The 26,226-nt window shown below is 51.9% G+C and overlaps 1 protein-coding gene across 3 annotated transcripts in view; it reads left to right on the top strand.

Moving 5' to 3' along the window:
• The window catches only part of Col13a1 (collagen type XIII alpha 1 chain), a 141,940-nt gene that overhangs the window by 76,938 nt on the left and 38,776 nt on the right, over positions 1 to 26,226 (top strand). For 2 of the 3 annotated variants that reach the window (XM_021173880.1, XM_021173879.2), the window contains exons 7-16: positions 6,140 to 6,175; positions 6,946 to 6,972; positions 7,958 to 7,984; positions 9,274 to 9,300; positions 9,394 to 9,420; positions 10,348 to 10,374; positions 11,913 to 11,969; positions 15,829 to 15,936; positions 17,469 to 17,495; positions 18,474 to 18,509. In XM_021173880.1, coding sequence (XP_021029539.1) covers positions 6,140 to 6,175; positions 6,946 to 6,972; positions 7,958 to 7,984; positions 9,274 to 9,300; positions 9,394 to 9,420; positions 10,348 to 10,374; positions 11,913 to 11,969; positions 15,829 to 15,936; positions 17,469 to 17,495; positions 18,474 to 18,509 — 399 coding nt within the window. Of the gene's footprint in view, positions 1 to 6,139; positions 6,176 to 6,945; positions 6,973 to 7,957; positions 7,985 to 9,273; positions 9,301 to 9,393; positions 9,421 to 10,347; positions 10,375 to 11,912; positions 11,970 to 13,045; positions 13,112 to 15,828; positions 15,937 to 17,468; positions 17,496 to 18,473; positions 18,510 to 26,226 lie in introns of all 3 variants that reach the window. The other variant, XM_021173878.1, reaches the window with a different exon arrangement.

The following is a 26,226-nucleotide window of genomic DNA, read 5'->3' as shown; positions in this document are numbered from 1 at the left end:
CATAACCTAGCATGGCCTCTCTCCACAGAGGAGAAGGGGTTTGGACAGGGTCCTGTGTGGCCGTGGACCTCCTTTGCCCTGACAAGGAGGACTATGGGAAGCCTGTCACATGATGAGAGAGGAGCAGGGAGCACAGTGAGAGAGTGGGATGCTGGGGAAGTGTAGTAAGATATCGTCTATATCGGCGGTTCTCAACCTCCCGAATGCTGCGACCCTTTAGTGCAGTTCCTCATGGTGTGCTTATCCTCCAACCATAAAATTATTTTTGTTGCTACTTTGTGACTGCAGTTTTGCTAGTTATGAATCGTAATGTAAATATCTGACATACAAGATACCTATATGTGACCCCAATGGTTCATAACCCACAGGTCAAGAATGGTTGGAGTAGAGGACCAGGAAGTCAGAGTGAAGGGCACTAATTACAAGCTAGACCTCCAGCAAGGGCAGGGGTCCCCCCTGCCCCCACTCCCCAGCACACCACAGGAGGAACCTGGGAATCTCATGCCTCTTTTGTCCCAGTAGCCCTAGTTGGTGTCTACAGTGACTCATGACACTAGGTGTCCTGACCGTGCCCAGAGTCCTCTGACAATGGCTACTGATCATCACCCAGATGATCAAGCCACCCTAGCTGAGTGACACCAAGTTACCCCTCAGTTGCCCCTGCTGCCCCAGCCTGGTGGGAATGGGAGATAGGTAAACAAAAGGTCTGCTTGACAGTAAGAGCTGAGGTCAAGTAGCAGCTGGACAGTGCACCCTAGCTGAGACTAACGATTGCTCAGCAGAGCCAGCTTGGTCATCCTTAAGGGCCACCTGCCCACTGTCCTGGAGCCTGATCAATAATCCAAGCAACAGGGGCCATCCAGGTACTTGGATAAGGTTGACTCCCATTCCAGTGGCACAAGTGGTTGGGACCCAGTGTCTAGGTGTCCTCAAGGGAGCCTCATTGAACCGAGTGGGATGTTGGACCCCAAGGGGCACTAGGCAGGTCATGGCTAAGCTAGGGACATCTGCATGTTCACCTCCCCCAGCTGTTCTTCAGAGACCAATAGGAGGGATCTGACCCTTACCCACAACAGGTAGATACACCTGCTGGGTGTGTCAGGAACCTAGAGGCTTCCAGGCACAAGGGAGATGATACAGCATAACTCTTTGCAATCCAGGCCCATGATGGCAATCTCATTGGCTGTGACAGTACAGATAATGGGTGCGGTGACAAGGAGTAGTGGGGACATGGCGGAGGGGAAGCACTGGGCTCACACCATCTGTGGACAGAGAGGCTGCAGGAGGAAGGGATAACTGGCCTGCTTTCAAGGTCAGAGTCCACCCAAGAAAGGAGGGTCAGGAGGGGTGCCCAGCTCCTTAATCGGGAGAAGCACCTGGAAAGGTCTAGACCAGATAGCAAAGGTGAGGCTGGAAAGGCCAGCGAGGGCTTTGTGTGACGGACCTGGCAAGCTATTCAGACCTGTATCCCTAGGCGTACGGGGCCATGGGTTGTGTTGTGTCCATGAGGGACATCGGTATGCAGCTTAGCGAGAGGCTGCTGCCTGTGCTCAGCAGGAGCACAGTGAATGGAAGTAACTTGTGAGTGCTGTTTATATGCCCAGGGCCAAGAGATATACATTTATTGTGTTCTTGTGTTTGTGTGTGCATGTGCATGTGTGCCTTATGTGCGCAGGTTTGTGTGTATGCACAAGTATGCATGTGTGCATATGCGCGTGTGTGTGTGTGTGTGTGTGTGTGTGTGTGTGTGTGTGTGTGTGTGTGTTTGAGTGCATGCACACCATTTGGAGGTGGCCATAGGTGAGTTTTGGTGACCATAAAAATGAATTTTAGAGCCGGGCAGTGGTGGTGTACACCTTTAATCCCAGCACTTGGGAGGCAGAGGCAGGCAGATTTCTGAGTTCGAGGCCAGCCTGGTCTACAGAATGAGTTCTAGGACAGCCAGGGCTACACAGAGAAACCCTGTCTCTGGAAAAAAAAAAAGAATTTTAGAAAAGAGAAGTCACCTTGGACACCCCACACTTCTAAGTCACACAGTGTATGGCAGTGCCCTGCCCAGGAGGAAGAGCAGGTTCTGCCAGGGTAGGGAGGTGCCTTAGAGCAAGATGGATTTCAGAAATGAAGGGGTGAGTTTCTCTTCCTTTTTCATATATAGATCCTTTACCCAGTGTAATGTGTGTCTCATCCTGGTGAATGCTTTTGGCTTGTTCAATCCAATGCTGAACTTCATTCAGGAAAGAAGTTCATGACTCTGCTAGGAAAAAGAACAGGGCAACCAAGACAAACAGATCAGAAGAGAAGGACCAGAAACAGCCAGACACCAGTGAAGATGGTTTGTGAGAAAAGCTTCATTGGATAGGAGAAAGAAAACCAGGCGGTGGTGGCGCTCGCCTTCAATCCCAGCACTCAAGAGGCAGAGGCAGGCAGATCTCTCAGTTCGATCTACAGAGCCAGGATCAGGATAGCCAGGGCTACACGAAGACAAAACCAAACAAAGAGAAACTAGTAGAAAGAGAAAGGCAGATTGTTCTGGAATTGGGCAGGGCCTGCGGCTTCGGGGGGTGGGTGGGGAATGGCAAGTGGAAGGTTTGATTCTATGTATGGCGTGTGTGTGTGTGTGTGTGTGTGTGTGTGTGCGCGCGTGCACGCGCGCCTGCCATGATGTATGCATATGGAGGTCAGAGGACAGTGTCATGGAATCATCTCTCCCCTTCCACCTTTACACAGGTTCCAGGGATCAAGTTTAGGCCATCCGTTGCTTGCAAACAGAAAGAATGGAGGCCTGGGGAGGTGGCTCATCAGGATCGTGAATCTATCCACCCATTCTATCAAGACAGGTTGTCAATGAATAAGATACTCAGGTGTAATTTGGAAGTGGTGGTGTGTACCTATAATGTCAGTGCTTGGGAGATGGAGGCAGGAGGGTCAGGAGTTCAAGACCAGCCCCAGCTATATAGTTGGTTCCAGGCAACTTGAGCTACGTGAGACCCTGTCTCTGAAAACCAAACCAAAACAAAAGGAAAGAATAGCAACAGAAGACTAAGATGTCAAACACGAAGTCATAAACAATAGGGGCATAATTTGAGCAACTGTTTTATAACTCCCAGAGAGAAGGTTCCCTCTGAACATGGCAGAAAACCCAAAAGCCCCAGGGAAAGTTTGTCTGTATAAACATGACCATCCTAGAGGAGTGAAAATATGCTATGAACCCTTCAAAGACAAATGGTGAGTTAGCCTGAGAGAATTGGCTAGCCTCTGCAAGGAGCTGTTCTTAGCAGTCAGCAGTAATCAAACTGGATCAGAAAAGAAAACCTAACAGAGAAGAATAGGAAAAGCCAGACATTGCCTACCACCCTAGCTACTCAGGAGGCTGCGGCCGGAGGATCACTTGAGCTCAGGAGCTCAGGGCCAGCCTGAACAACATAGATCCTGTCTCAAATATATCTGCCTGTTTATACTCTATACACAAGGCTCTGTTATATAAATAATACATAATACTAGTATCGCATATTAAATATACACCATAATAGTAGGTTGCCTCAAACAGCCAGCTCCCCAGCCTGGAATCAGCTTGACCAGTGAGCACGGGAAGAGGCCATAAGCTCAGCATAAATTGAGATGTAAATTACAGTCTCCATACAAGATTCCCCAACTGCCTTCTCCCCAACCTCTCCAGGAAGCAGAATCCCATGTCCCTGTGGTTGATGACAGCATCCCGGCCCCAACTCCCCAGCCTTGAAAAAGCCCCGGTTAGTCCTGGACTTGGCCCTGGCTTGTAAGGATGCACCCTGCTTACCGGAGCAGGCACTGTAATTAGTGGGCCATGTGATTATCTTAGCCACGTAAATATCAGCTGAGATGATAGGAAGATGCTTCTCGGAACCCCTCTCTCCTGACCTCTTCCTCGGGCCTCTCCGTGTCCAGAGCAGTTACAGAGAATTTACACTGGGAGGTTTCGAAGATTACATTGCAATGGTTTCCGGGTTTCTCCTTAGGCCTATTCTTAGCACCACTTATCCTTGAGAGGAGAGAGGCCAGAGCCCTCTGACATATGAGTGGTGTCTCTGCTCTCTTGCCTTGGGACACTTGCCACAGGTCCATCCTGAGTCTGCAGCTGACTTTAGCTAGTTTCCCTGTGGACCGGCACCCAATCCTGACATGGCAAAAGGTCCTATGCCGCCTGACCAGAAGGGTGACATAGATTCTGTGTAGATAGGATCCAGAAAGGATCCAGGGAGCCTGAAAATATTTCAGGGTCACAGCATGTAAGTCCAGAGAAATTGTCCCCTGAAAGGGACCTTGTCCCAGACCTTAATTAAGACACCCGTGGATCCCAAGACACCCTGGGGGGGAAATGACTCAGTGAGTAGAAGCTAACAGTGAGCGCCTGAGTTCAGGTCTCCAGCGCGCACATGTCAAGTTGACCACAGCAATGGAGATGGAGACAGGAAGATCCCCAGAACTCATTGGCTAACCCAGCCAAATCAGTGAGCTCTGGGTCCAGAAAAGAGACAGGTACCCTGTCCTTAAAACTTAGAAGGAGAACAGTAGAATACGCATTGGGCGTTGAACTCTGACCTCTAGGCTCATACCTACATATACATGGGCACANGCACAGGAACACGTATGCTCATGCATACAATAAATATAAGCGATCTGGCTGGCTTCTGGTACCCCCTCTAGTCATCTTAATTCAGCACACGCCCAATGGTGGAGCTTCTATTTCCAAAGATATTATAAGCGTAATTGATGGTAGTTCCGTGACCTGATGAGTTTACATCATTATTCCCACTCTAGGGATGGGGAAGTTGAGGTGTGGGGAGTTTGGATAATGGCTTAGTGTTACACAGTTGTTGATGGAGGCAGGATTAGAACTCAGCATGCCAGACTCAACTGTCCATACTTGCAAAGAGACTCTGCCATGTAAACTGAGAGCCTAAAATGAGAGCTGGCATGTCCTTCAGGAAAAGTGGGTGAGCCACTATACCTGGGCAGACAGCAGAGGCATAGAGGAGACAGGAAGAGAGGTAACCAGGTCTGTACAGCGATGCAGGAGAGGATGGCTTTCTCTTTAAAAAGAAAATATATGAAGGTGTAGTTGTGCACCCCTTTAATTTCAGCACCTAGGAGACTGAGGCAGGTGAATTTCTGTGAGTCTGGGGCTAGCCTGGTCTACATAGTGAGTTCAAGGACAGAGTTACAGAGTCTAGAAAAAAAAGCCAAAAAACCAAATATTTATTACATGGTGTGTGTGTGTGTGTGTGTGTGTGTGTGTGTGTGTGTGTGTGTGTGAAAGTCAGATGACAATTTGCAGGGGTTAGTTTTCTCCTCCCAGTGTGTGGGGCCCCAGACACTGAAGACATCAAGCTTGGGGACAAGTGTTTTTACCTGCTGAGCCATCTTGCTGGAGCCTTGGATGGAGTGTCAGGGAACTCTTGCTGGATCCTGAGAAGAGGGAAGTGATCAGGCTTTAGGCTTCTCTTCTCTGTTACCCTTGACCCTTGGGTAAGCTTCGCAGACCTGCAGCCATGGTTTAGTGTTGCTTGAGAACCTAATCGTTAGCCCCTGGGCTGTGACCAGGAAACACACATCTAGTCTCCAACTGTCTCTAGTCTGCAGTCTCAAGAAATGAGCCTGGATGTCTCTCCTCCCCAAGAGACACAGGGATCCAGAGAATGCTCAGCTGCTGGAAGAAGCCTGGGAAGCAGGGGCAATCTGACCCGTGCTAGCGTGAAAACATATGTTGCAGGTCGAGTTCTGCAGACTTTGAAGCCATCCTTAGATTAGTGGCCATGAGAAACTCCTGTAAATATAGAAACAGACCCTATTTTGTTCCAGGACTTCTGTCCAGTTCAGAGTAAGTTCATTGTCCTGGCTGTCCCATTGGTCTGTTGTCTAGTTACATGTCAAGGCTCAGCATGCCCAAGCACTGAAGAGCATCCCAAGCCACTTCTAGAAGTAGGCTCAAAGGATACAGGCTGTTTGCATCCCTCTCTCCAGCCTGGTCCCTGCAGAAGCTCTGCTACATTATCCCTCTCTGTCCTCTCCATCCTAGCCAGCTCACAGGTGATAACACAGAGTCAGGGATGGGCTTGGCTCCACCCCTCCTCCCTCATCCTCAATGCTCTGTTCTTTTCAGGGCCAGCCTGGTACCCGAGGCTTCCCTGGATTCCCGGTAAGTGCAGAGGGTTTAAGTTAGCAGAGATAGGTAGGTCCTGAGCCTGGTTGGGTTAAAGTGTATCACCAAGACGATCTCTGAGGCCACATTTTCCCTCCTGATCCCTAGCCTCTAAGGACCCACTCACTCTATAACCTTTCATGGGCCAGTAGCTTAGGGCTGGGCTTAGGACAGAGACAGCCCTATAGATAGATAGTGACGGTCAGGCAGGAGTGAGTGAGCTTACAGCTGATACGTCCCGTTTGACACCAGGATGCGAACATATGGTAGGTCAAGAAAGTGAGATGACTGACCTCTGGTCAGGATCTGAAGAGAGGCCTGTCATGGAAGCAGTAGTATAATGGCCACTGTAGCCACTAGAGTGTCCTTTAACTCTTGCCAATGGAGCCTAGATTCTTTGGAGTGGGACCAGGGAAGCAGCTGCTTCAGTGCTGACCAACATTAGCTTTCAAGAAACACCGTGGGGCCAGGAGGTGGTGGTGCACGTCTTTAATCCCAGCACTTGGGAGGCAGAGGCAGGTGAAGCTCTGAGCTCAAGGACAGCCTGGTCTACAGAGGAATTCCAGGACAGCTAGGAATACATAGAGAAACCTTGTCTTGAAAAACGAATAAAAAAAGAAAAAGAAGGAAGGAAGGGAAGATGGATAGATGGATGGATGGACGGACGGATGGATGGATGGATGAATAGATAAATTCTGTGCCCATGCTGCCTTCTGTATGGGGATCCTAGGAAGCTTAGGTTTTGCATCTGGCCTTTCTATTTGCAGGGTCCCATTGGTCTTGATGGCAGGCCGGTAAGTGGACTCTTGGCGTAAGTAGACCCTTAAGATGGGCTCTGTCCCTCCTCTGACCAGCCTACTCACCTGGGGCTTCTGGTCCTCCTACACTCTGGATTACTGAAAGATGTTTTCCATAGAAAGAAAACTGTCCAGGATGGCATTGCTAATGGGAAGGGGAGGAGGAGCTATTTGAATAAGTCACCCCTGACCTCAAGAGGGCAATCACTATAGTCAAGTTGGATACCCAGTGTCCGGAGCAAAAGTCACCCATAGACTTTGGTGGCTATGAGTGGCTCCGTGAGATCAGGGCTTGGGAAGGGCAAGGAAGCAGCAGGAACAACAGCTAGGTGGACTGGGACAGGTTGTCACCGAAGTGCAAAGCTATCTTCTATTCTCCTCAAATTTGGAGTTCCCTCAACATTCGAGGCTCCATATGCATACCTGGGTTCCCCTCTGGTCACTGTACCCCTTTAACCTTGGTGTCCTGGTCCTAGCATTTTCATAGATATTGGAAGATGGCTGCCTCTCCAAACATCTTGGAGTACTCAAAAGTGCAAGCACAGGAGATGTAATGTACATCTCTGAACTCTTCTTCAGATAGGGGTTGTCATCTCAGGTGGGGACCTGGTCACCTGGCCAGCAAGCCACATGTAGCCCAGAGACTACAGTGGCCATATTTTCTCACCACAAGGCCAGGTATTGCCCCCACAAGCTGTCCTGGGTATATGGAGTGTATGTAGCCGGAGTTGAGGGAGACACCGTCACCTCTGCTCACCTTTGAAGAGCAGGTGACCACTAGTGCAGTTGGGTAAGTGAAAGGGGAAATGGGCCTGTCCCTGGCTCATCCAACCTACAGATTAGGGTCTGAGTGAGAAGTGACCATGTGACCATGTGAGAGAGGAGAGAACCTAACTGCAGAGATGAGGATGGAGAGTGCTGGAGCAGGCAGGGTGAGGGACTAGATGTTGAAACAATGTACATGAAACCCTTTTCCTTCCAGGGCTACCCCGGACCTAAAGGGGAGATGGTAAGCCCCCCTACTTCCTTTCCTTCACTCGATAGGTAGGGGACCAGCCTTGTCAGCCTGCCTGTCACTGTCAGCAGGCCCTAGATCCTCATGCCATATAGGGAGACGTGGCAAGCCTTTTCTCTCCTGCACAGGAGACATCCAAGGTATTAGGCAAGCCTTTTCCAACGTGATGATAGAACACTCTCCAGGTCGGGGTGGGGTGGTGCCAGTCCTAGGTGGCCTTTTACTTTTCTACAGTGCCTTCCCCTGAGCTGTCCTAGGACTCTCCAGCCCAGCCACTGGGAGCCCGATCAGAGCTTCCTAGGTTCAAGGTAGATCCAGTTATGAGTCGGAAGCAGGAGGAGGAGCCCTTTCTACATCTTTCTACATACCTTTCTACATACTGAGGCCACACATCCAGATACCCAGAGACCCAGAGACCGGCACTCTGGAGGTCCCTCACAGACCAGCATAGGGTTAACAGCTACCTCAGAAGCTCAGGCAAGGGTTCAGACTTATAGTGTGTTAGACTGGAAAAGACTGGAAAAGCCTTTCGTGGCCTTACCCTGAGCTGTGTGTGAACACTGCTGTTCTCTTGGCACTGGGAGGCAGAGGTGATGCCAGCCACTTTCTCCTCTGGCCCAGTGAAGGTCTGCAGAGCCTTCCCTAGAAGGGCCAGCCCACACATGCTTCTGTCCTGTACATCAGTCTGGGCCTCCTTAACCAGGGCTTTCTCCTGAAAGCTTACCAGACACTGAACCCTACTCTCTAGAACCAAAGGACAAGACAACCTTGACAGCAATGCCAAGTCCCCTTATGCCTTCCAGGGAGCTCAAACCATGGATTAGGGGGTCCAACCCAGCTTCCTGTCTTTACCACAGGCCTCACACAGTGTGTCTTCAGCACTAGCCTATCCCACCCATGCCCCCCAAACCTTTCTGGTTCAGTGGCCAGGAGAACAGGAAGCAGGCTATGCTGGGGTCTCCGGGGACCCCAAGTGAAGGATGTAAGGTCCTTCAGAGCAAAACACCCCAACACCCAAGCCTCCCATGTACAGGGGTCTTTGAGATGTCAATGACTGGAGGAAAAGCTGAGGGGGTCAGGGAGCGACTGGCCACACCCACTGAGGCTTGGCGTAGAGGGTCATCCCATCTTGGATGAGTTGGACATAGGCCACTGTGACCTGTAAGGCTTTGGGACAGTCTGGGAAGCTCTGAGAAGCCCAGGATCTGTCCCCAACCCATCCAGGTATGTGTCTGTGATTTACCCACCCACTGACACCTGTTTGTTTGTTTTTTCTCCCACAGGGCCTGGTGGGTCCTCGAGGACAACCGGTTTGTAACTCCCCTTCCTTGTCCCCAGCAGGGAGGTTGGGGACCATGTGGCCTGGAATTTGAGCCCTGACAGTCATTTCCTTCTTTTTGTAGGGACCTCAGGGACAAAAGGGAGAAAAGGTAAGTGCCATTGAGGTTTCCTGTCAGGCAGAAAGGGGTCACAGTGGCCAGACAAGGGCCATGGTGGGCACTTGCAGACCTCAGGTTTTGTTCTTTGGTTTTTGTTTTTCCGAAAGATGTACTTGTTTATTTTATGCAAATGAGTGCTCTCTCTCTGCATATCTGGGTACCTGGGTGCCAGAAGAGGGCATCAGATCCCATTATGGATGGTCGTGAGGCACCATTGGTTGCTGGGATTTGAACTCAGGAACTCTGGAAGAATAGCCAGTGCTCTTAACCATTGATCCATCTCTCCAGTCCCCAGACCTGAGTTCTACAGAAACCCTAGAGGTGCCCAGTATGTAAGAGAAAAACAATGACATTTCCTCACATGTTAGTCTTGAGTTTGAAGACCCTCGTGCAGTTCGGTCCTCTCCACCTGCCGTCCTGCAGGGGCCCTTCACTCTGAGAAATGGACTTATATATAACCTCCTCCACGATCTGTCGTTCACTTTCTGGCCAAGATTGGTAGCTTTACCCCTGGGCAGTGGTACAGGAGCCTGGGACTATTGGCATAAGGGAGGTATTTCCAGAGAGCCCTGCTAGCCACAAGCCATCTTAGAGTCTGTTGACCCCATCAAGACTCCTCTCTAACCCAGGGGTTAGGCTGAACTCGGAGCTGGATGTAATTCCTAATGCTACCATCATGGCAGGTGGCATGTGGTGGGGGGTCCTATTCCTGTACCCCATGGCACATCCTCTGGGCAGGCCCTAGGGAGTTCATCATATTGCCTACTAGAGGCAAGGGAAGGGGGACCACTTCATCTGCCTCAGAGTGCTCAAGGCAGAGCAGTGGTATCATCCAGTGAGGAAATACATGGTATGATATGGGTATACAGATCCCCCTATTAAATGCCTAACACTGCTCTCCTTCTCTCTCCCCGCTAGGGTCAGTGTGGAGAGTACCCACACAGGGTAAGTGATACTTCAAGCCAAGGGTGTTCTATGGGCTATCCTGAAGCCCAGCCACTACCAGGGTTGGAGGATGGGAGAGTTGAGGGTCAGGGAGTTGGGGGAGGAATCTGCTACACTGTGTGTAAGGTGAAATCTGCTCTGCCCTACAGCTAACAGTGAATTGGTATCAGTACTGTGTCTGGAGGTCATTGTGTCCATTTGCAAGGAGCTGGCCTCCTTTGGCCTTGTCTGCTGAACAAGTGTCCGAGAGTCACTTGAATGTGTGTTGCTTTGCCCTCTGTTGGCTGGGAGGGGTGCATGGGTCTGTGTGTTGCCTCTGCCCTGTGTATGATGTGTATGTCAGGGTGGGGGTGGGGGGCAGTTCTGAACAAATAGGAGAAACTTCTGAGTTAGTCGTGGTTTCAGATGCCCCAGATCTCCAGGAGGGGAGAGCATCTGAACACAGCATCCTTTGGGGCAGTGTACATCTTGCCTGTTAGGAACACAGGAAGCCTGCCTCAGCAGAAACATTATCGTGGGGGTGGGGTGTTTCTGGACTGAGATGGCTCCTCCCCATCCATCCTGACCCTAACTTTTCCTGGCTTCATCTAAGCAAAGGAAACCCAAGGTTCACTTGTGCACTTGACAGCAGCACTCTTGCTGGGGACAGAGAGGGACAGAGCCCTTCCCTGATTCCTCCCTGAAGCCTCAGTGAAACAACCTGAAGACCACACATATCATGCTCAGGTCTGGGCAGCAAGTATGAAGAAGAGCATCTTAGTGGCCCTTCCAGCTTTAGGGACCTCAGTATACCACACACACACACACACACACACACACACACACACAATCTGTTGTCTTGGCTGCCATTACAGCTGGGCAGGGTAGAGCTTAGGGGTGGAGCTCATCACAGACCCTCCCCCCCACTCCACCCCATTCCCACCAGCCCAATCCCATACAGTACCAGAAAGCCAGCTGTGTTTATTTGAAATGATAGTCTCACAAGATGGTTTTATTATCCAAAAGAAATACAGCATCCCCCACCCCTACACCCACCCCCATCCCCACCAGCCCAGCACAGTGACAATACAACTGCTGGAGCTTCTGCAGGGTGCCATCCAGCCAGTAGAAATGCTCAGGTCGGAGAGAGGGGGATCTCTGCCTCTCAACTCTGCACAAGAACAGAGAAGGAGACAGTGATAGAAAGTTCCAGAAGCAGAGTCTGAGGACTGCATTCAGGCAGGGATGGAAGATTTAAATACCCAACTGACAGGCAAGCTGATTTAGAAGACACTATGAGTAGGGAACCTAGCAGGTTACTTGTTTACCAAGGGGTAGGCCGGAGGAGGGATAGGCGGAGTGGGGAGGGGTGGGTAGGCAGAGGGGGGAGCATTGACTGGTCTCCAAAGAACCTGGCTAGTCCCTACCTCTTGTCTAGCAGGAAAGGAAAGGGCTAGACAATGAGTGGGAAGTCCCCTGGTATCAGGCAGGATTACTAGGAGGGCCTGTGGGCTTTCTCTTGATCCATGTGACTCCGTCTCTGCTGCCTTCCAAACCAGGAGTACCCAGGCGGCACGCTAGCAGCTCTGCGCTCCAACCCGATAATGTCCCTAAAGGTTTGTCAGTTCTCAATGGGCTCCAGCCCCCTCTTGGCTGAGATGCTTCCTGGACACAGAGCTCAACATGGCACATCTCTGGGCCCCAGCATGGGAGGACGGGGCTCTGCATGGCTCAGTGTGTGGCAGCTGACCCTAGAGGGTGTAGCAGGAAGAACCTTAGGAGGGCCCCCAGATGGGCCCCTAATTCTCTGCTGAGTGTGTTCTCAGCAGAGATGCACGGTAATCCTTAACATCCAACCCTCCCAAGGCCTCTGGTGAACTGAGCGGCCTTAAACACGGGTCTTTGTCTTCATATGGATTCTAACCTTCAAGGTCTGCCTACCGGTGCAGGGAGACAAGAAGCAGCAGAAATTACCCCATATGAAAAGGCTGTTGTGATCGCAAGCGGCCTGTCTTCCCTAGAAGTGGTTGGCCATTCCCAAGGCATCTTTACTGAGTGTGCCAGCCCCAGAGTGAAGCCTCAGCAGCACTTTTGAGTGCGCCACACAAGCCGCACCCTCAGCCAACTCAGCCCCCGGGAGCCAGGCTTCGCCTCCCTTGACCATGGGCCTCAGATTCGCTGACATCAGCCTTTTTTGGTCCCACCAAAAAGGAACCCACAGGGGACCACACGCCAGCCTGGCTCCACGCACCAATTTAGCTCATCCTGTGGCTCTCAAGGCTCAGCCCAGTAGCCGCTGTCCACCCAGCAGGCCTGGGTGGGGCAGTAGTACAGTGTTGGGTGGCATATCACATGGCCTGAGCAGCCTGGCATGGCTTCCGCGGTGGGCTTGGCCAGGGAGAGCCCCTCTTCTGGAACTCACAGGGGCTGCTAGCCAGTCTCCAGAGCTGAGGAAGGACACTTCTCAGAGAGCCAAAGGCGAGATCAACATTGTGGTGTCTTGCCCCATGAGCTGAGCCTCCAGGGTGCCCTTCCCCCAATCTATCCTACTGCCACGTTTACACTGACCGCTCTTCTTCTTCTTCTCTTCTCTTCTCTCCACTTGGCCTTCTTGGTGACTTCCTGCATCGTTCTGAATACCTGCGACCTCTGGCCTTTGCCCTCTGGCCTTCCAACTTCTATCTTTCCTCAGCTGTTGCCTCTCCTCAATTCAGTACGGCTGGCTCCACCCCCAGTCATTAAAAGGCGGACCTTTCAGGTAGATACCAATGGGGCTTCCCGAGGGGCTTGGCACAATCTGGGGTCCTGACAGGCCAGCTGGGTTTTTCCATCATGCTAGAACCTGCTTCTAACAGTTACAGTAAGTTAGTAAATGTGGGCATACACAACACACAGGCCTCACAACATGACGCAACTACAGGCTTTCTGACATCCATTTTGCAGGCCAACTTGAAGTCTTTCAGTGGGTCGTGAGTCAAGCGCCACCGGCTTTCTTGCAGAGATGCAGAAATAAAGGCTCAGAAGGGTTCAGTATGTTGCCCGAGGCCACAGCCCATAAACAGAAGAGTAAGGGATTACACCCAGGTTCTCTGTCTGTTCCCACTGTACCTCAGCTCTGTAAAATACAAACAGGCACAGTGACCATGATAAAATTGAGGCTCGAAGAATGATTCCCCCAAAGTTACAGGAGTAGCTAGAGCCGTGGACTGGAAAGCCAGGTCTCTGGTGTCTGCGCTCACACTCTCTGTACAAGCGTAGACACACAGACTGCTAACTGACCACGCATTAGCTGGGTGTGAGGAAGGAGGGTGTTGGTGCAGCAGCTGTACCCACAACCAACAGGCCAGCGCCTACTTTCCTATCTTCCTGCCTTGCTGCCTCCAAGGAGGGTTGGCCAGGAACAGGTCCCCAGAGACAACACAGCTTTGTCTCTACCATCTGAAGTCACGTGAGGCCAGGGGCTGCCTGTCTTACTTGTTATCTGCCTTCTATGGCCCAGGTGTCCCCAGGGCCCAGGGAGCTGGGAGTGGCAGGGTCTTGAGCTACTTGCCTGGGGAGTCCCATAGCTCAGGAGCATGGATACTCTTGTACCTGACTGAATAAGACCGAAAACTCACACCAACGAGCAGCTAAAAATAGAGTCACATGGTACACGTGCAGCCTATTAAGCATTCGGCCCATTCCTGTGGGCTACGGATCACATTACCCACCAAATCCTCGAGAGCCTCTAAGGGCTCTGAGGGCTGCTCAGGAGGCTGCTAGCTGGCCAGGCCTGCTGACTGCCACTCATCCTGCTGCAGACAGACCCTGCTTTTAGGGAAGCTGAGGTGCTGCTTCTAAACACACCCTCTCCACACAGCTACTGTCTAGCCCTGCTTGCATCAGCCACTGTGTGTTGGACATTTATTGGTGAGACGTTGCTGTGAGAACTCTGCCTGATGGGTTGTAATGGGTGGCTCAGTTGGTAAATTGCTTGTCGGACAAGAAGAGCCACGTTTGGATTCCTAGACACATGCTGGTAAATGAAGTCCTAGGATAGGGAAGACTGGGGAATCCCTGGGGAATTCTGGCCAAGCCACCTTGGCTTAACTGGTGATCTCCAGGTCCCAGAGAGAGACCCTGTCTCAAAAGAAATGACAAAAGCCCCTGAGGAAGGACACCCAAGGCTGATGTCTGCCACACAACACACACACACACACACATACATACACGTGCACATACATACACACGTGTGCCCATGCATACACACAAGAACCATGCATGATCAATTGCACGAGCTATATACCAGCCCCCTGTGGGCCATGGTTTTCATTTCCAGTTGGTAGAGGAAGACCCTATAGCAGTGGTTCTCAATGTTCCCAATGCTCCGATTACTTATTGATAAAGTTCCTCCTGGGATGGTGACCCCCCAACCATAAAATTATTTTCGTTGCTACTTCATAACCGTAATTTTGCTACTAAGATGAAGTGTAACGTAAATGGCTGCTTTGCAGATAGTCTTAGGCGACTCCTATGAAAGGGTCATTTGATCCCAAAGGGATCCTGACCCACAGGTTGAGAACCACTGCCCTAGACGTAGATTTGGCCACCACCTGTTGCCATGTCTGAGTCTAAGACACAGAGATGGCCATGCCAGGATTTTCTGTACTGCCCTGATCTGGCTTCCAAAGCAGAGCCAGAAGGAGTCGACCTCATGCCTGCTACAGACAATCTGAGGAGTAAGGGTTTTATACCACCATCACGGGACATGAGATGGCTTACCCATCTCCTAGTGATAACTCTGTATTGATTGGACACGTTATGCAAGATGGTCTCAGGTTAGCAGAAAGGGGAAGCTTGTGGAAGAGCTGACGTGCTTAGCAGATGGTGCTGGAGACCACTTCCAAAGTGCAGGGAGCTGGCTAAGGAGCCCTGTTCCAGTGAGCAGTAGGCCAGATGAAACTCGGTGGCCTTTGACCTAGGGTCTCATTTGATCCCCTGGAACAGATAATCAAAACCAGCAAACACTGAGTCAGGAAACAGGGACCCTGTGCTTCTATCCTGTCTGTAGCTGGGAGGCCTGGGGCTGAGGTAGGGGGGATGATGGACTTGCTACATTGAGAGAGAGAGAGAGAGAGGTGGGGTGCAGACCACCTGGGCTGAGCTCTGGCACTGGGCCAGGCTAGGGGTGTGGCTGGTCTCTCACTCACTGTCCATCTCTGCCACTGCTGCCAGGCCCCCTGCCCTGGTGACCATGTCCCCTAGAAGCCCTCACAGCTCAGCCACTCAATGCCTTGGTCCTCTTCCTGCTGCCATTAGCCCCTGCATGCATTCACCGTCACTGTCACCACAGCATCGTCATCCGATCACCGCCCCACCATCCCCACTGCCTTTCCAAGCAGGTTCCACAGAGGCCTCAGCAGATGCATGGCACAGGGGGCAGTGTGACTGCTGCTCCCAGATCTTCTCTCTAATGCATATTTTCTCCAACTTCAGGGGGAACAAAGTCAGGCTGGCATCCAAGGCCCTCCAGGGCCACCGGGCCCCCCAGGACCAAGTGGCCCTCTGGGACACCCAGGACTGCCAGGGCCTATAGGGCCACCTGTAAGTATCCCTCCCTCTCTTCTTCAAGATTTGCTCTCTACACGTCTCCCGAACTCTCTAAACCTTGAATAGCATTCCAGTGACAGACACATTTTGTCAAGGGCCTGAACACTGAGCAAGAAAAGCTATCAATGCCTGAGACTCTACCCACCTGTTGGCCATCCCAACTCTACCAGCAAACCTGCAGGCTGTGTCAGTCATGGCCTCCGGGAGGCAGTCTAATAAGCTACCACCTTAAGTCACTGCAGAGTACTTGGGAGACGTCTCAAGGGACTTTGGCAGCTGTCCCGGGCCCTGGTATAGGAAAACGGGAGTCAGGGCAATGGATTCTGGAAAGGTTCAAGGGGGCGTGGCCTCTGATGACTGTGTCTATCAAGGTAAATGCAGGATCCATGCTACTGGGCCACCTTCGAGGCAAGCTGCCAAGTCAGTGGGGTCCTGCATCCTGGGACCTGAGGATTGGCAGCCACTGCTGGGGACAGGTGCCATAGACACCCTCTTCCAGTGACAGAGCAACCCTCAACTCATTCATTTTGCAAACTCTGGCCAAGACCATGTCCTCCACAGCCACAACAGCATAGAAATAGTTGTGCACGTAACGTCTCTGATAATTACTCAAGTTCATGTCCAGGTCCCTCAGCTGCTCTGATCTTTAGCCATCATGAAGGGTCCCTGTGAACTGGACACCACCTCTGGCCACCGTAATCTCTGGTTCAGCCAGGGGGGGCTGTACTGTAGTGACAAGCTGTGTTGCTCAGAACTGGCTACACTTGGTCCCCAAAGGGCTTATTTACAGAAATTTCCCTCCCGAGACTCCAGAGGGAAAGGTTAGTCTTGCCTCCATCAGTCGGTAGATGGGAAAGTAGAAAAACTGAAAGGAAATCCATTTAGAAAACTGAGCAAAACCAAGCTTTCAAAGTGCCAACTACTGCCCTCCGACCCAGTACTGGGCTCTCACTCCCTGCTTGGCAGTTAGCCGGGCTTTTGTTCGTTTGTTTCTTCTTTGTCTGTTTATATTTACACCAGTTAAAACAGACTAGACCTAAGCTTCATGGTTTGCTCCAGCCCATGCTTATTACCCAGACCTCCGCCTAAGACCACAGTATCCCACTACCCCTGGCCTCTCCCTTGGCACCCACAGGCCCCTGTGCCCACACCAGCTTAGCATGGCCAGCTGCTGAGGTTACCACCATGGAGAGGGGCCTGTCGAGCTCTTCTCCAGGGGTTCGGAGCCTTGCTGGGTAAGGTCGGCTTTCCAGCAAGGGTCCTCAATTAGGAGGTACATGGGGAAAGCCACATTGCCCACTTAGCCCTAGGCCACTGACCTACTTTCCAGTGGGTGAGCACAGCAGAGTTGCGCACAGTACCCACATGGCTCCAATCAGGGATGTTAGCCTGTTGTCCCCATATGCCCTCCCCATGTTTCAGTGACTCTCCAGAGCATCCTGGAACTATCGGGGGGAGAGGGGGGCTCTCTGCTCCAGCCTCCACTGTGAACATGACTAACCTCCCCCACTCACTTGCTTCCACAGGGTTTACCGGGGCCTCCTGGACCAAAGGTCAGTGCTTGCCTGAGTGGTGATGTCAGCTGAGCAGGGAGCTCAGAGGGAGGGACGGAAGCAGAGTGATGGATTAAAAGTGGTCCATTTCTAAAACACCATCTCCTCTGATGAACTGTTTTGGCCCTAATGGAACCTCTTTCTTGGTTACATTAGGTGTGCAGGCTGGCTGAGCAAGTGCAATGGTGGGCATAGGAAGTACAACCATACTGAGATGTAGTGGTTCAGTGTTTGCCTAGGCTACATGAGGCCCTGGGTTTGAATCCCCAGCGTTTCATAAAGTATGATGGTGTATACCCTATACCCAGAAAGTGGAGGTGAGAAGAGCAGAAGTTCAAGGTTACCTGTAGCTGTATAACAAGCTAGAGGGTCAGTCTGGGCTACCCGAGACCCTGTCTTTAGTGGGGGAGGGGAGGAATCTAAGAAAGAAAAAGAAAAGAAGAAAGCACAATTTTGCCTGCCTGAGAGTTTGTGTTCTATCTGGAAACACAAGGCAGACAGAGGCCGTGACATGGTCACAGTGTCCCCAAACTGTCAAATACAGAAAAAAAAAAATCCAAAGTGATCTGATGTCTTGTGAAATTTTGCCTGGAAGCATATGATGACAAAGATGCCCTCGCTTTGAAGTCAGAAACCCTGGAGACCAAAGGATGTAAAGCACTTTATAGACATAGAGGCAGAGCTGGGGAGGGGCCTCAGAGAGAACTGTTTGCTAAAACCCAAACTGGATATTCTGGGTCTCTAATAAGCTGACCCCTTCCCTGCACCCTTCAGCCATCAGAACTACTGGGGACCTTGGATGGCTGGGGGGGTGGGGTGGCGGGGGCTGTTGTTGCAGAAATAGCTGGGTCTAAGGGACCTCCAGGGAATGGGGGTGTTATGGGGAGGCAGAAGGTTGTATTGCATAGTAAAGAGCACCAGCTGGTCTGGCATGGAAAACCATTTGGCTTTTCTTTTTCTCCCCCCCCCCCACCCCAGGGAGACCCAGGGATCCAGGGCTATCATGGACGCAAGGTAAGCAGGAGGGGGAGGGGAAGACACTACCATTTCCTTGGGGATCCCAAGAGGGGCCTTGTTACAGGGGTGCACACAGGTCAGGGCTGAGTGGAGAACGGTATATGTTCACCCCTGTGCCAGTCACGTGACTCTCCATGTTTGTTTATAAGGCTGTCTGAACACTCAGGAACAAATGGGAATTGATGGGACAGAGCTTTGGCAGGTTGGTAGCCCAATCCAATCTCAAGTAAAAAAGTTCTTTCTTACTGATCTGGGTGGCTGGTCTGGTATCTGGACTGGGTGAGCCAGAATACTGGGCTCCCTCTACCACAAGCTCCATGCTGAACCTGGAGCGGGACAAAGACAGACCTAACCCTCCCTGCTTTTAGACAGTTCTCAGGCCAGACAGACAAGCATTCCTGCACAGACTGCCTTACTGGCAAAAAACCAAACCAAACCAAACCAAAAAGTGGTAAGTGCTAACACTACAAAGCTTGCTGAAGGCAGGGTAGAAAGATAGACCCCAAGTGGGAGGAGTTGAAGGAGCTTGCTCAACCATGTGAATAGGCCTGTGTATCAGCTAGCTAGTGCTGCGTAACAAAGTATCTTTAATTAGCTGGCTTAAAATCAAGATTATTTCTTAGGTTCCTGTGGATTGGTGTAGCCTAGGGTTCTGCAGTTCTACCTGGGTTTACAGGAGTAGGGGGCTAATATGACAGCTAGGAAGCCAGTGATAGCCTATTCAGTCCTGTGGGTGGTGCTGGCTCGTGGGTTCCGCTCTCCAGGTGCCTCCAGGAGGCTGGATGGGCTTCCCCACAGCCAGGTTGACCCAGGACAGCCTTCGAGGTAGGCAGGTTCAAGTACAAGTGATTTGATATAAAAATCCAGTGTCCTCACGTAAGAACCTTCTGCTCAAATGGGTCACACAGCCGAGTTACCTGCATGGGAAGAGATCTGATTCTGGCCGCTTGATTGAAGGGGTAGAAAAGCTTTGTGGACATTTTTGGTCCGTGTCTGTGGTCCTTCAGCAAATCTGGGAGGAAATCGCATTTAGACAAGGAAACCATTTGAGCCAAGGCTGGGAAGTGGTCACTGTAATGACCATAAGAGCGTAGTACATTCAACAGCAGCTCGTGCTTACTGAATGCCAGGTGTGGGCCAAGCATTGTCCTGTAACACAGCCTGAACTGTTTCTAATCCTATAACCTCTGGGGCTGCTGAAATTTGCTTCCACTGAGCAAATGGGGAAACCGAGGCTTACCCAAGTCTCAGCTAGGAGAAGTCAGAACAAGAATTCAAGTCAGGTCTGGGTCCTTCTCATGGTACCAGTGTTCTAAGGATCCTAGTCACTGGCTAGAAAGCTCCAGCACCTTTTAGAACCCTCCCGAATGGGAAATTCGGCAGGAAGGAAAGGTATGGGTGGGGGTAGGGTGGGGTCGGGGCAGGGGTCTTGGAAAGAGACTCACTCAGCCAGGAGCACACACCTCACTCTCTGGGTTCTGGTGACTGCCATTGCTGTGGTGTTTTATGGGTGCCTGGTGGAGGAAACGGTAAGACATGAGAGATCTTTAATTAGTTCTGCATAAACTGAGAGAGAGGCTTGCGCTGTGTCAGGAAGTGGAAATTATAGCTGCTTCCATTCTCTCACCCGGACTCACAAAATTTACTGCCTCCTGATGCAGTTGGTTTTCCCATTAGTAGTCAGATTGGCTTTCATGCTGTGAAGGGGTAGAGGCCATGGCAGAGGAGTCCCCAGGGTCACGGAGGTACCCTTGGCTGGGACTGTGTTGTGAAGGTTGACATCTGCCTCTGCTGCAAACCAGAAGTCCAGTACCTCAAAAAAAAAAAAAAAAACTCAAAAAAAAAAAAAAAAAAAAAAAACAGTCCAGGGAACTGTTGTCCTGTGGCTGGAGAGGGCCCAGCTGTGGACTAGGGTGTCCTGATACTGGACCCGTGCGCATTATCATCCTATCGTCTTCAGTGTGAGCAGGTGATAGCAAGGTTCATTCAATCCAGGCATCCCTGCATTTACAGAGGATCAGCGCAGGACCACTGAGGAAGGGACAGCTCCTGGGGAGAAGGAGGCAGGTGGGCTCAGACAGAGTATTCTGCCTGGCAGGAGAACAGGACTCCAATGTGGCCCTCCTGAAAGAGCAGTTCTAACTCTATCAGTGACTTCCTAAGGCCAGGAGCCAGAGAGAGAGAGAGCCAGAGGCCTGGAGCTACTGGCCTAGGCTGGTCTACAGGAGTTGAGGTTGCAATCCCTTCTTGCTCAGGGAAGCCATGGCTTCCTGGGCACAGAATGACCACATGCATCCCCTGAAGGCCTTTTAGAGCTTTGTGAGCCTTGGCACCTCGGGCCCCATCTTTTCATACTATATCTAGGACAGTCAGAGCCTCTTCTACTATAGAACTCAGGGGCAGCCCACTCAGCCCATCCCTCCTGCTGAGCCCTTTACCCCGCCTCTCTTTGCTAGGCCACGCCTCTCTTTGCTAGGCCACGCCTCTCTGCCCATCTCCAGAAGTCTCTTCTCATAGTTTCTAATAGCCAAGGCCATAGCCGCCCCTTCTACCTCTCAGGGCCTTCACCCCTCCCAACAACCTCCCTAGTAGCTTCAGTACCCCACATCTATGCCTCTCCCCCTCTTCCCCTCATCCTATCACCGACCCCTCAGTGAACCCTAGCTCACTAGCAGAGGGGTCCCCCAAAAGGGGACAGACACATGCTTCCTTCACAGTCCTGACGTCAGACGCTTGTCACTCATACACCCAAAGTCAAGTGAGCACAGCCATGCTTCATGTCTTAGTTTAGCCAGCATGCAATGGCACCTGTCTCACTCCATTCTTACTGCAGCCAGGGCAGAGAGACCATTAGCACTTCACCTAAAGTTGCACAGATGGTGAGGGAGGGCTCACCAACCTGTATTAATTTGGAGGAGGAATGGACATGGGTGCATGTTCCCCGCTCCCCCAGGGGAGGGAAACGACCAGTGATGGTGACACTGAGCTGAGACAACTATGTAGCTGCCCTATCGTGGTCACAGTAAAAGGTGGAGGGGGGAGGCATCCTTAGTGTAGCAGGTGGACCTGCCACATGAGCTCCTCTTGCTCTGTCTCCCAGGGGTGTGGCACACGAGGTGGAGTTTAATTTCTCAGCCTATGAAGTTCAAGAAAGAGACACACCCTCCACACACACACACACACACACACACACACACACACACACACACCCCAAGCTGGATCTGGTGTCCACTTAGCCAGGCCAGCCAGTCATCTGGCTTGTCTATTGGCTCCTTGAGCTCAAAAACCAGGGTGGTTAGCACCCTTGTGCATCCCGAACACCTGCCCAGGGACCAACCCTCTTGCCTAGACTTTCCATGTATTTATAGACCTGTGTGGTACCTGCTTAACCCAGGTTTATACTGCACGATGCAAACCATTGTCTCAAACACCACACATCACAACTTTGGGTCTCCTTCAGTTCACTGTGGGTGGACAAACCTGATGGGAGGGAGAATCCTAGTGCACCAGAGTTACTATCTGCGGAGGCTTTTTGTTTTTGTAGAGGACCACAACCTATGACACACATTCTGAAGGAGCCAGAGATCTGTGGAAGGAGGAGCAACATTGTTTTGTTTTGTTTACAATGTTCAGTTTCCTTTAATGACCCCCATCTCCCTTGAAGGGCAGGTGCAGGCAGCTAGGCTACTTGCAAGACGAGTTCACTCAAAGGTCTTGCCTTGATTGACAGTTTTGCCCACGTGCTGGAAGCCCCCCCCCCCCAGGAAAAGTACTCTCGAACCAGGATCCAGTTTCTGCTGTGTATACGACTCCTAGTCCATGAACCTCCTACAAGCCGGAACAGGGTACCAGACAACTCCACAGGCATCCCCTTAGGCCCCGCCCCCTTTTCTGAGCCCAAGCTTACCTTAAACCCATTTGGTAGTTGAGGATGGCTTTGAACATCTGCAACTTCTGACTTCCCAAGTGCTGGGATTATAGCGGTGCACCCCCACACCCAGGCTATGCGGTGCTAGGGACTGAACCGAGTATTGTATTGTCTTCTGGTCAAGTCCCCCTCAGAAAGGTTTTTTTGTTTTTTGGTTTTTTTCTAGCAAAGTGTGGATCTCAAGTTTGTCTCCCCTAGCCCAGAGTTGAGAGGTGGTTACACCTGCTCTGTCTGACTCCGAAGCCTTGCAGGTCAGAGAATGTAGGTGCACAGGTACCTCATTTAGATGAATTGAGAGCGTACTTTGCCCAGTGGAGTGGCCCTCGATAGCTGAGCAGATGCTTGCTTCTAAAACAGCCTATCTCGGACCTCAGCTATTCCTGACAGATCCCTGTGGCCCCCTGGCTCACAGAGGGTCCAAGTGACCCAACTTGGACATTGGCATTTCCAAGCAGCAGGAGGCACTCAGGATTTTCTGTCGATGTTGGGAAGTCCCAGTGAGGACATTCAGACCCCTGAAAAGGATGCAGATAAGACCAGGGAGACAAGAGTCCCAGATCTGTGGCCTCGGGGTGGGGGGTGGGGGAACTGGCCCGACCCCAGCCCCCACCCCGTGACCTCTGGGCTCTGCTCTGCCCTCCAGAGACCACAGACTAATGAGAACTGACTTCTCCCTTGAGACTGAGTACATATCAACAGATCTCAAATTTCGATTACAAGCCAGCCGTCCTTCCAAAGCCCCAAGCCTTCAGTGGGGCACCGGACCCAGGAATTCCCTGGATCACTTCCTGCCAGCCCTAATTACCGGAGGACCTAGGATTTCCAGGGTTCCGGTCCTTGCTTCTGGGCAGGGAAGCAGGAACTCAGTCTCCTTTTTCCAGGAAGGACAGACCAAGAGCTCTTGCCTGGGACAAAATGTTAAGTCTCCTTGTCTAGCTTCCCAACCCAGAGTAGAACTTCCCAGCCCTCTCAGCCACTCTGCCCGGCAATCCCCCACCCCCTGCAGAGAACAAAGATGGTGTTTCACTGACCCCTTGTAGTAGAGCCCTGGCCTCAAGTTAGGGAAACCCATTCATCTCCACAGCCTGCAGGGCCCTTTACTTGGCTGCTGAGCTGACATCGAAGCTCCACCCCTACTCCTTCCAGACAGACCTCTTGCCAAGTCCCTGTGCAGCTTGTTCAACAAACAGTAAATCACCAATTAGGAGGCCACACCCACAGGCCAAGCTTGTGCCATCCTGTCATCTCTAGAAAGGCTGAGTCCTCCCACTAAGAAACTTCAAAGGACATGGGACCTGTTGATATTGGAAGTAGGGACACATGAAGGGGCTCTAGGAGCTGGGACAGGCCTTCAAGGTCATTTAGTACAGCCCCTTCCACCCATTTGTCTCCTGAGTCACAGTGACAGCAGTGCCCCCCCCTCCTCCCACCCCCTCCCCACCACCGGAGGTTTCTGTTCATTGTTTCTTGTCACTTGTGTTAAAGAGCCAGTATCTTCCCCAAAGGTGTCTGACTGCCTGGGAGTCACATCTTGTGCCCTCATATTCTGGGCAAAGGGGCTATGACCCTTTGGGATACTTGGAGCACCCACTTGCCCAGCCACAAGGTGGTCCAGAGGAGCTGTGGAGAGCCCTTCCCCCCACCCGAGCCTCTAGCATCCCCACTGGGAAGGCAGAGGCAGACAGGAATCAGAGCCATTCTGGTATGCTTGGATAGGTGAGAGATCCAAGTCACAAAGCAAAGCATGGTACCCAGCCATCGGGCCAGGCTGAGCACAGGTCCATCTGTGCCTTTGGAATGGAAAACCTAGAGAGGGCAATAGAAGGGAAGGCCCTAGATCTCACAGAGGCACACCACAGCCTCCATGTGTTGCCTTCCTTCATCCATGGCCACGCCAGCCCCTGTTCCAACTTCTGAGATAGTGTCTTGGGTCCTAAAGGGTACCTCACCTCCATCCATGAAGCAGTGCTCTCTGGTCTAGCCAGAGGTCAAGGCAGGGCAAGCCCCTAGGCTGGAGCTGAGTAGTGAGGCTAATGAGAGTGGAGAGAGCCCTGGTGTGGGGTCAGCCAGGTGCCTCTGCTTCCTACCCAGCAAAAGGCCAGGAGGGCGGCCCCGAGGCCAAGATCAACTGAGGGAGACCGGGGGGGGGGGGGGGGGGGGGGGGCGGCGCGAGGAGTAGGGGAGATCGGCCATCCTTTGGAGGACTCCTCCTAGGCTTCTGTGTTTCACCTAAGGCTAAGACTCCCCAAAGAGAGCCCTTTTTCCGGAACTATGGGCCGAGCATCTCCACTCCAGTTCTGGCTCGTCTGCCTCCCAAGAACCATGCAGGCAGCCAGGGTGGGGCTGGGGGTGGGGGTAGGACCAGGGGGTACAGAAGAGATCTAGGCTGAGCTCACTCTGCAGCATGGACTCAGAGAGGAAAACAGTCACCCTGACACCTAGCCCGGCTCCACATGGGGGAGATAGAAGGGAGTTCAGAGACCTTGCAGAAAGCTAAGGAACCAACAAAAACCAGAAGGGAAGAGAGACAAACCGAAGCCTCTGAGCAGCCAGGACCTCCCAAGGTAACTTCCTTCCAGCATCCCTGCACATACCAGGGGACCCTGTCTAGGGACTTCTAGCTGGGTCAGCATGGTGGAGTCCAGGGGACTGTTATCAGGGGACCTGCTCCTCTAGAGATGTATGTTACCTAGGACCCTGAGGGGACTTTTTTAAGACCACTGTGGCCAAGATGGCAAAGTTCAGAGTAGGTCCTCCTGCGCCCTCTGCTGGCCACAGAGCAGATCTGCCTGTGCTGACTGGACCCCTCAGACACTCTGAGCGGGCCAGGGTGGAAGAGGATGTATTTGGTGTCTGGACATAATGATGGGGACCTTCTGTAGAACTCAGGCACTTGGATCTAGGAGGGTGAGCGTGCAATGTCTGTCAGAGACAGGTGTGAGTATGTGTACAGATGCTGAGTGCAAAGTGGCTGAGGCAGGAGGATCACGATCCTGTCTGGGCTACAGAGTGAGCCTGCACAGCTTGGTGAGACCCTGTCCCAGAATTAAAAGTCTAGCTCAAGAGTAAAACAATTGCCTAGCATGCATGAAGCCCTGGGTTCCGTCACTAGGGGTTCGGGATACAAAGTGGTCCCTGCTGAGTGGGGGACCAAGCACCACCGGGACATGGGGACAGTAAAGCAGCTCATGGAGGTATAACTATGGCTTTGCACTGAGGAAGTAGCAGAGAGCCATGAGGCTGTGGAAGTAGCTGGCATGTTTAAGAACACAGTGGTTTATCTGCACCCAGGACCTAGGATGGAGGCAGACTTCAGAGCCCAGCATCCCTGAGTCTTTTATCTATGGGCAGCGGAGACTGTGAAGTTGGGAGCCTCATTATCTCGCCAATGTGCTGGGAGACGAGACACGGAGACTCCAGTGGGGAGGGCCGAGCATGGAGGAAGAGGGTGGGAGTCGCTCCAGCCTTTGTCTGGAGAAGGGAGGGCAGAGTAGTCCTCTGAGATAGCAGGGAAGAGTCTGGGCAGACGGAGCATACAGGTCAGGAGGGAGTCGGTGAGTCTGGGCTCTGGATTTACCGTCCACAGCATCATCTTCAGCACAGCTGAGGCAAATGACTGCAGGCTGGCAGGACACAGCTGCATCTCTATACTGGGGTGCCATGTGGGGTTTGGTGCATGCAGCAAGGCAACTGGAGTCTAGCCTTGACTCACTTTCTCTTTGTCCCTGTTTGTCTCCTGTGACGATGGTATGACCACCTTCCCTGTGCCCCTTCCTCCTGTAGATC

This window comes from Mus caroli, chromosome 10 (genome assembly GCF_900094665.2).
Source record: "Mus caroli chromosome 10, CAROLI_EIJ_v1.1, whole genome shotgun sequence".
NCBI classification, from domain to species: domain Eukaryota; kingdom Metazoa; phylum Chordata; class Mammalia; order Rodentia; family Muridae; genus Mus; species Mus caroli.
Note: the sequence above shows the minus strand (reverse complement) of the source record. Positions and strands in the feature narration are given on the sequence as shown.